The sequence below is a fragment of the Myotis davidii genome, unplaced genomic scaffold, assembly GCF_000327345.1.
Source record: "Myotis davidii unplaced genomic scaffold, ASM32734v1 scaffold135, whole genome shotgun sequence".
Classification (NCBI taxonomy): Eukaryota; Metazoa; Chordata; class Mammalia; order Chiroptera; family Vespertilionidae; genus Myotis; species Myotis davidii.
Window position 1 is genome coordinate 3,571,606 of NW_006289813.1, and position 9,187 is coordinate 3,580,792.

General features: G+C 42.2%; 1 protein-coding gene across 1 annotated transcript in view; it reads left to right on the forward strand.

Moving 5' to 3' along the window:
* Positions 1-9,087, forward strand: part of ADAMTS6 (ADAM metallopeptidase with thrombospondin type 1 motif 6) — a 225,449-nt gene extending 216,362 nt beyond the window's left edge. The window contains exon 24 of the mRNA XM_006762487.2: positions 5,955-9,087. Within this exon, the coding sequence (XP_006762550.1) occupies positions 5,955-6,064 (110 nt within the window). The 3' untranslated portion in view covers positions 6,065-9,087. The remainder of the gene's footprint in view (positions 1-5,954) is intronic.
* Positions 9,088-9,187: the final 100 nt, after the last annotated feature.

Below are 9,187 nucleotides of genomic sequence, written 5' to 3' on the forward strand. Positions count from 1 at the left end.
AGCTCTGAGTCCAAAGCTGGCTGAAAGCAGGTTTTTGGAGCTTGCTTAGCTTCTATAATTGCAACATTGTTTCTTAGAGTGCAGGCTCAGAGGCCGGCAGCGGCAGACGGGGAACATTGGAGTCCTCTGTCACTGAAGCAAGCAAGCCTCATGTTAGTTTCAAGCTGCCTGGCTGCTGGCCGCCATCTTGGCTGGCAGTTAATTTGCATATCACCCTGATTAGCCAATGGGAAGGGTAGTGGTCGTACGCTAATTACCATGTTTCTCTTTTATTAGATAGGATTATGTATTACTTGGGTATAGAGAGACTTTTACTTTTTAGATATTAGCTAGAAATCAATGCCAACTGAAGATCAATTAGAAATTAAAGCAGAACTTTCCTGTTGTTGTTTTGAGGTCAGTGGGAAAATGTGATTTAATTTGTGCACAACTCTTCCAGAATGGTGTTAGCACCATTGTAATCTGTGTTTGGCTCAAGGGTGGGAGTAAAATGACAATTTCATGTTTTCAGTGGTCTTTGAGGATGTGACACACTAGTAAATGATAAGTTTTATAATTAAGGCCTCTCAACTACATCAGCAAATGTTAATGAGTTATACCAAGTGCTCAACAAATCAATCCTCTCACTAAGCTCGGAAAGTGACAGATGGGCTGAGTGTACCCATATCATTTAAAACTGATACTAATATTGTTAAGATTACATTTAGCTTTCTGTAATAATGGAGCCTTAAAACGTCTTGGTGTGTCTAAAATCACCTTTCACTCACATAATTTTATAACAGTTAGAGAAAAAGGAATAGCTGAAGAGAAGTATTGGGCTATTCTGAATGCCTGTGACCTAGAACCCTCTTTCAAAAACATTTCTCCTTCTCTAAGGTGGCAGAGCAAACCTCCTGAGAGTGTACCCAAAGGTTGACTTATCATCAGTGGTATCAGCCAAGGGAATCAGACAAGCCTGAATTCTGGTCCCAGTTCTTAGACCAACTAGCTGTGAGACCCAGCATGAGTTTCTTAACCATTTTGAGCTTCAGTTTTTCCATCTGTGCAAAGCTGATGTTCTATATATTTAAAAGGACTAAGGCAGTGCTTGGCACATAGGAGGCATTTGGCAAATTATTTTTAATGTTATTATTACTAGGTTAAGCTCTTGTGGAATGAAAAGGCCAAGAGAATAAAAGACCAGTTAATAGTTGAGTTTCGGTGAATAGGTTTTCATCAATCCAAAGACTGATTCTTCCAGTTGGGTAGTCTCTAAAAGGCAAAACCAAAAAATGGGAGCGTGATGGTTCTTGCACTCCCTCCTTTGTGGGAACCCCCTACACTCCACTGAGGCTGAGCGTCCTTCTACAGCCCAGGAGCCGCCATTTCAGCATCTCATCCAGGCCCATGGTCCGAGTGCTGGCAGTCCCCAACCCTGGATCCTCCCCGGCTCGCCCCCACCCCACCCCACCTATCATAACTTACCTGCTCTCTGTTAAATATCTTTGCATTCATTTGCTCATGTGTGCTAATGTGTAACCCTTTCTCAGAGCCTGAGCACATTTTGAGGTAGATCCCAGAGAATTAATACAAGGTGGTTGTTTCACAGGCAGATGTGTCCGTGGCAATCATAACAGGAGCCAGTAAGCTGAGTGCTTCCTCTGTGTTAAGCACCACGGCCCGTGCTTTAGAAGTATTATCTCACATAAGCCCCACAACTTCTGGTGAGCAGGTCTTATGGCTGTCTCCGTTTCACAGATGAACAGACTGAGGTTTAGAGAGGTAAAGTAACTTGGCCTAGGGCAGTGGTCGGCAAACTCATTAGTCAACAGAGCCAAATATCAACAGTACAACGATTGAAATTTCTTTTGAGAGCCAAATTTTTTAAACTTAAACTATATAGGTAGGTACATTGTTATTAACTTAATTAGGGCACTCCTAAGCTGGCCTTTGCTAAAAACGTCCTCAATCTGATTAAGGTACGTTCACTGAGGTCGACCCCTTCCAACTCTCCCATCCACACTTGTCTTGTATACTTGTTTCGTCTACCTCCTTTCGTTCATCCTCTCTATATGTCCAAACCATCTCAACATACCTTTCTCAATCCTCGACACTACATCTTCTTTCATTCCACAATGTTCCCTAAAATTAACTTAATAAAGTTTACTTAAAGTTTTAAGTCAACTTTGTACTGTTCGTGCGCTCCCACAGGTGGTATTTTGTGGAAGAGCCACACTCAAGGGGCCAAAGAACTGCATGTGGTTCGCGAGCCATGGTTTGCTGACCACTAACCTAGGACAACCAATCCGCTGGGAGGAGGCAGTGTTGGAATTCACGCCCAGGCCTACCTGACCCCAGATCTGCTGCTCCTCATGGTTTTGTGCTGCTGGTGCAGGCAGGTCCTGGGTACTCACGAGTAATTCCAATCTCCCTAAGCTTGATCCTGCCCCCAGGATCCAATTGACATCCTGCTTTCAGTCAAGTTAATCACAATCAAATTAGTTGGGAACCAACGAACAGAGGTATTGGGAAGGTCAGAGAGAGACACGCTGGCCGCTGGCCTCTAGTCTACCCCTAGGCTAGACGCTGCTCCTGGCCTAAAAGACTCTGGGCCTCTGCATGCCCAAGCTGCCTTCTCGTTCCCAGCACCCACCTAAACACCAAATTCCCCAGAATCTATATTTGCAAGGGTCCTAATGAATGGATGGAGGAATAGTTGGAGGGAAAACTATTTATGAATATTTTATTATACTCATTATTTATTATTATTTTTTTAGCTTGATGTGTTTTATTTTTGTTTATGTTTAAATTTTATTTTATTGTTTAAAGTATTACAAAAAGTAGTACATATGTCTCCTTTTTTTCCCCATTGACCTCCCCCCGGCATCCCCTAACCCTGGCACTGCCCGCCCCTCTCTTCCCCCCCCACCCCAAAGTGTCTTGCATCCATTGGTTATGCTTATATGCATGCATACAAGTCCTTTGGTTGATCTCTTACCCACCCCCCCAACAACCCTCCCTTGCCTTCCCACTGTAATTTGACAGTCTGTTCGATGCTTCTTTGACTCTGTATCTATTTTTGTTTTTATATGTTTTTTAAGTTGACTTTTAGAGAGAGGAAGGGAAAGGGACAGAAAGATAGAAACATCAATGCGAGAGAAACACCCATCGACTGCCTCCTGCACAACCCCTACTGGGGATTAGGCCTGCACCCCATTCATGTGCCCTGACTAGAAATTGAACCATCAACCTCTTAGTTCATGGGTCAGCACTCAACTGCTGAGCCACACTGGCTGGTCATGTATTATCTACTAGAGGCCTGTTGCACGAAGAGATTCATGCAATAGGCCTTCCTTTCCCCTGGCTGCTGGCACCGGTTTTCCTCCGGTACCTGGGACCCAGGCCTTCGCTCTGACCAGGGCTCTGGCCAGAGCCGGCCTCGGAGCTGTCAGGCCTCGCTCCACCGCTTGGAGCCTATGTATGCAAATTAACTGCCATCTTTGTTAGGTTAATTTGCATACTCTCCTGATTGGCTGGTTAGCATAGCGAAGGTATGGTCAATTAGCATAGATTATTGAATCAGATTCCAAAGTCTAAATCTAAAAGAAAAAAATCTGTGGAGTTTCTTGTGCAGCAACTCTTCCAAAAATGGAGTAATGAATCTCCCAATAAAGTTGTATAATTCCCAGGAAATATTCTTCTTTGTTTGGTCTGAAAACTGATGTGTACCTGTAGAACAGCATCTTCTCAGTAGCAATCTAAATGTTGCATTCTCATTGAGCGCAACTCACAGTCATCAGGTAGTAAGAGATAATAGCTAACAGTGGTCACAGTAACAGTAATTCATTGTTCACCACTTACTGAGGGCTTTCCATGCACTAGGTGATAGCACAGGTTCTACCTGTTACAGATGGGGGTGGGCACTCTTGTCACCCCTGTTTACAATGAGGAAACTCGGGCACAGAGAGGTTAAGTGGTTTGTTCAGAGCCATAAAGTTAGTAAATGATAAAACTAGGATTAAACCCAGGCAGTCTGGCTTCTAATTTTATTTCCTTGTACTATTAAAACAACCAGTCTTCTTCTATCTGATTATCAACTAAATCATTTTTATATTTTGGCAAAGAAGGCCAATGCTAAAGTGTATTTGGTACTTTGAGCAGCTCACGAAGCCCTATTGCAGAGAGTGAGCGCAGTAGTCTCCCAGGCGGGCTGCCCACGAGGGTGGTGACTTGGAACTAAAGATGAGGGAAATTGTGCCAGCGTTTCTCACCACTCTAATAACTGCATTACCTTGACAATATGCTCCTCGTGGTTACACTGATACAACTTTTTTTCCACAAAAAATATTCTTAGTCTAAACTTTCTTTGGGTACTTTTGAAAGGTCATGACAGAGAGGAAAAGAAAAAAAAAACCCACTGAAATAACAAGTGACCTCCAAATTAAAATACATGGGGATCTTTTCACCTCAAATTCAAACTCAATAGACCAAATATTGACTGAATTGTCTATTTTAGTGCAAAGTTTACAGAAAGTTTTTCTGTCTCTGCTACCTGCTTTCAGCCAAAACTTAAATTTATTGAGAATCCTATGGTGGAAAGTTTTAATTCGAATTTCTCGCTGGTATTCTCTCTGTAAATCGAATCTTGAGTATGAGTTCAGTGGTAGCAGAGCTTATATTTCCAGAGGGTTGGGGCTTACAGTTTACAATGTTAAGTCTTTCACTGAAAGAACCTTGAAAGTGTGATCAACACGATTGTTACCTGGTTTTCAATAATAACAACTGTAAACTTGCCCATTCCTTTGCATTTAATTTTCCATGCTTATCACATGGCTCTGCACCATAGACATGATCTCTTAGAACTTGAGAGAATTTCTGAAGCCAGGAAAAAACCAAGCAAACAACAACAACCAGTCACTCTTCTGTTCCACTAAACCTGACCCAGTGTTCTGCCTGATTCTAATTACCTTCAACAATTTACCCAGGATGCTTCAGTGTAACCACCTGGAAAAATGAGGGTGGAACTTTGATTCTGGGAGGCATATGGAAATTTAATTACTAGGTTTACAAAGTATTTTAAAATCCCCAGATAAAAGTGACCAGAGGACTGGAGAGGAATATCATTATTCGTAGCAGTGGGGTTATATGTGTGTGTGTGTGTGTGTGTGTGTGTGTGTGTGTGTATGGGGTGGCTCTCAGCCCCATCCTCTGCAACCAGCCTCAAGGGGAGATGGAGAAAGAATCATTTATTCACCTTCTGGCTGCAAGAAGTGCAGGCTGCAGCTGTGGCAATTCTAGCACCGAGGAGAAAATACACATAGGAAAAAAGAAGGCCATGTCTCACTTCCAAATTAAAAAAAGACATTTCTACATGTTTCCATAACCCACAGACTGCTGCCATTTGAGGCCAACCCCTCAAAGTTTCCCTCTTTGTCTAGTGTAGTTGCTGAATCTAGGCCACTGTCAGCAATCCTTTTCATTCACCCGGGCCCAGCCCCATGCCTCACAGATGCAGAGGTTCTCTTGAGACATGTGTACTTTGGTATCAAACAATGCAACTCATGTTTGATTTTGGATAACCTTGCACTGTGAATAAAATAACCCTTGAGAAAGAAGCAATAAAAGCGCTGTAAGAAAAATGACTCATGTTTCGAAGCTGTCTAAAGTGATCACTTATCCAAACAAATGGTAATTCTTTCAAGACACAGTGGGCATGCACCATACTTATAAAAGTCTGGGAGAAAAGCCTTGCACATTTTTTTAAAAATTTGTGTTAAAATATATCAAAAGAATGTTTCTGGTAGGCTGTCCCAGACAGGGTATGCTTAAAAATAAAAACAAAAACCACATGCATGCGAAAGCCAAGGTGGATTGGCACAAGGGGAGGGCCTTGCCCAGCATCCGGGCTCATTGGCTTGTTTATGTCCTTGTTTATGTGCCTCTAATTGTTTTCCATTTTCTGCCCCATTCGTTAGAGTGCAAAGATGTGAGCAAAGTGGCTTACTGCCCGCTGGTGTACAAGTTCCAGTTCTGCAATCGAGCATACTTCAGACAGATATGTTGTAAGACCTGCCAAGGACAGTGACCCACGGAAAGCCGGAGAGAGAGCCTTGTCATTTCATCCTGGAAACGTGTCCATCACAGAGAGCCACCCGGAGGAAGAGGATTGATGTCCTTGCAGATGCATTACCCTGTGGAAAACGTAACCACTGGTCAGCCCTAGCTGACAGGATTTCAATATTATTTTAACTTCTGTGAAGTAGGATTTATTGATCCAAAGTGCTGGACACAGTTTTAGGAGGGAATGCCAGATTGGAGAGATCCAAACAACACAGGGAGACTTGCTTACTGTGGAACGTTTGTGTTCTTTCGAGTAAATCCAATAGCCTGTTTACCTCCTTGGACCATTAAGATAATTTTTATTATAGACTTAGCAATGACACTGAATCCATTTGTATTTAAAACTGTTTAAAATGTAGCTGGTATGATTTGGTCAACTATGGAAGTAAAGAAGATTCAGAAATCTTAAATCATAGCTTAAAAAAATATTTACTATACTTTATCTCACTACAACAGCACCACCATTTAAATTCTAAACTGGGCTTTAACCTGTAATTTAAGGAGCAATTATAAATCAAGACTAATGAAAGTTTGTATGATTTTTTTTTCTTTCTTCTACTTAATTTCCTTAGGAATAATCCCCCTGTTCTGAACACTGCTGTGAGCCATATATAAAACTACATTAAACCGAACGACAGTGAAGGACTTAGTTGAAAGCAGTGCCTCAGTTACTGCAGCTGTGCAGCTCTATAAATTCAGTGCTAAAAGACTGTGGCCCGCCTGCCATTGTGCAAGTGAAGCTGAGATTCGCATTAACACTTTAAGAGAAAAACATTTCAATGTCATGCAGAAGCCAGACCTGGGGTATGGTAGAGACCCAAGTACCAGGTCCTGTGCTGCCATCACCCAGGGATGCCTCAGCTCTTAATAGGAGTTACTCCAACTCACTCGTGTTTACAGCCACAGAATGGCTTCTGCCCCACTGGGTGGCTGCACCTACACTAAGCTTACTGAGACGATACCAGGCAAAATAGATAGACTGGCTCAGTAACAACCAGGCAGACCCTTTTGCTGACAGTTACGATGGGTTCCAGATGTCCCTTCTTTGATATGGCAGAAGGGCATTTATTTATATGGGAGCAAGTGTGTGTGTGTGTGTGTGTGTGTGTGTGTGTGTGTGCGCTTTTGAGTGTGTGGGTAGATGAGTGTGCTTGCACGTAAACGTGCTATTTCTCTGAGTTTTAAAGTAGGCAAGGGATAACAACCAAAGAAGAAAAACTCATGAAGACTAGAGATCACAAAGCCTAATTTTAATAGTCACTCAACCAAGTATTTTATATTTTTTATGGTTATTCTGAACAGCAACTAAATGTGAAACCCAGTTTCTTGAGCAGGTCAAATTCTAGAATCAAATCCACCTAATTTAAATTGACTAGCTCGCACATTCCCTATCCACAAGTTTCACATCATGCTCATCAAAACCCATAACAGTGAAATTTAAAAAGAAAGAAAGAAAGAAAAAAGAAAAAGAGGGTACTTGTTTATATGAATATTTTGTACTTGAACACTTGTAGCTTGCAGCAGGTTCCGTTGAATGTGCTCTGTGTCCTACACATGTGTCCACCATGTTACACCGACACCTCACACTCCAGCCAAACGGCTACTCTGTAAAGATACTACTTGCAGTTGAAGAGCATATCCGACTTACATCCATCACTATGCTCTGAGACTCCACGTCAGGTGTATGACCTAGACCATGACTTGATGGGGGTGATTAGGTGCTTTCAGAAAGGAGGAGAAACTCACAGACTCCAAAAACCAACCTAGATTTCAGTTGTGCTGTGAAGAGTCAGCATGGGATGGGGTTCTGCACACTCAGTCGTGCTCATTTGTCTCTCGTCACCTGCTTTCTCAACCCCACAGCTCATGTCCCTGCGCTTTCCAGGGAGAGCTGTTGACAATACTTGAGAGTTGCTGTCAGGGCCCCCTGTCCATGCTGCCTCAGAATACTGCCCAGGTGCCGTCTTAGCCATTCAGCAAAGGGAGGGCCAGGGGCCCCAGCACTGAATTCCCATGGTGCTTTGCAAAGAGCAGTTAACTTGGTGCTAATCTGGTGAAATAAACAAAAGATGAGTGGTTTCTGTGGCATTTTAGGCACAGGTTTGCCATCAAGATCTGCTTTTCTCCAACATAAATATCAGCTCATATGTTTATTTAAACAGATTTCTTACATTATTGATTAAGGGCTATTTTTTTTTTTTTTACCTCACTTGGAAATGAATATTTCGAGGGCCATCCTCCCGGGCACCAGGCACCCCTGACTGGTTGTGGAAGAGGAGGGCAGCCAGTGCCCTCTGGGGTGTGCACAGCACCAGGGGGCTCCCAGGGCCAGCATCAGGTCACCTTCTCAGAAGAAACCAAGCACAGAACGTAATAGGACTAAACATTTCAGATAGGCCCTGAATTTAAATCCGAGTGAGGAAAAATGTCACATTCCACAGCACACCACAATACCGCTGCTGCTCTGTAGTCAACTGCGTGGCTACATACGCTCTTTTCCTAAATAGTAACAGCAGGATCATCAGTGGAGGCTGAGCCCCCATGGCAGGCCCTCCAAAAATAGTGAGCTCTATAGACTACTTAGGAAACCCCAAAGAAGCTGGTACCCCATGGCTGAGAGCAGTATCTGCCACTGGCAGAAAAGCCTACTCAAAACTGAAAGGGAAATATCCCCAACTGATTAAACCCCTTGAAACACATATGACTCCCTGATCAGTTCATTTCATTAGGAATCTTTTATTTGAGTGAATGTCACATAGGTATCCTTAATAATACAGAATGAAATTACCTTTGTATTATTGTGATTAGTTGTTGCTTATTATTTTGTACTCAGTATTAATGTGGTACACTGTTACTTATTTTTTTTTTGCTTTTGTAAATTATATTCTAATTTATTGCCATGTTTCCTAACACTTGTCCTTCATTCATTCTCCTGCTTGTAATGAAAATGAAAAGTCATTGTAACACTTGATGGAGTGAAATTCCACACCAGGCACAGATTTTTTATTAACATAGATAATTTAGTAAAAATAAAAATTCAGCTTGTAAGAATGATTCCAATGGAAGTTGTCTATTTCTTTCTATATAT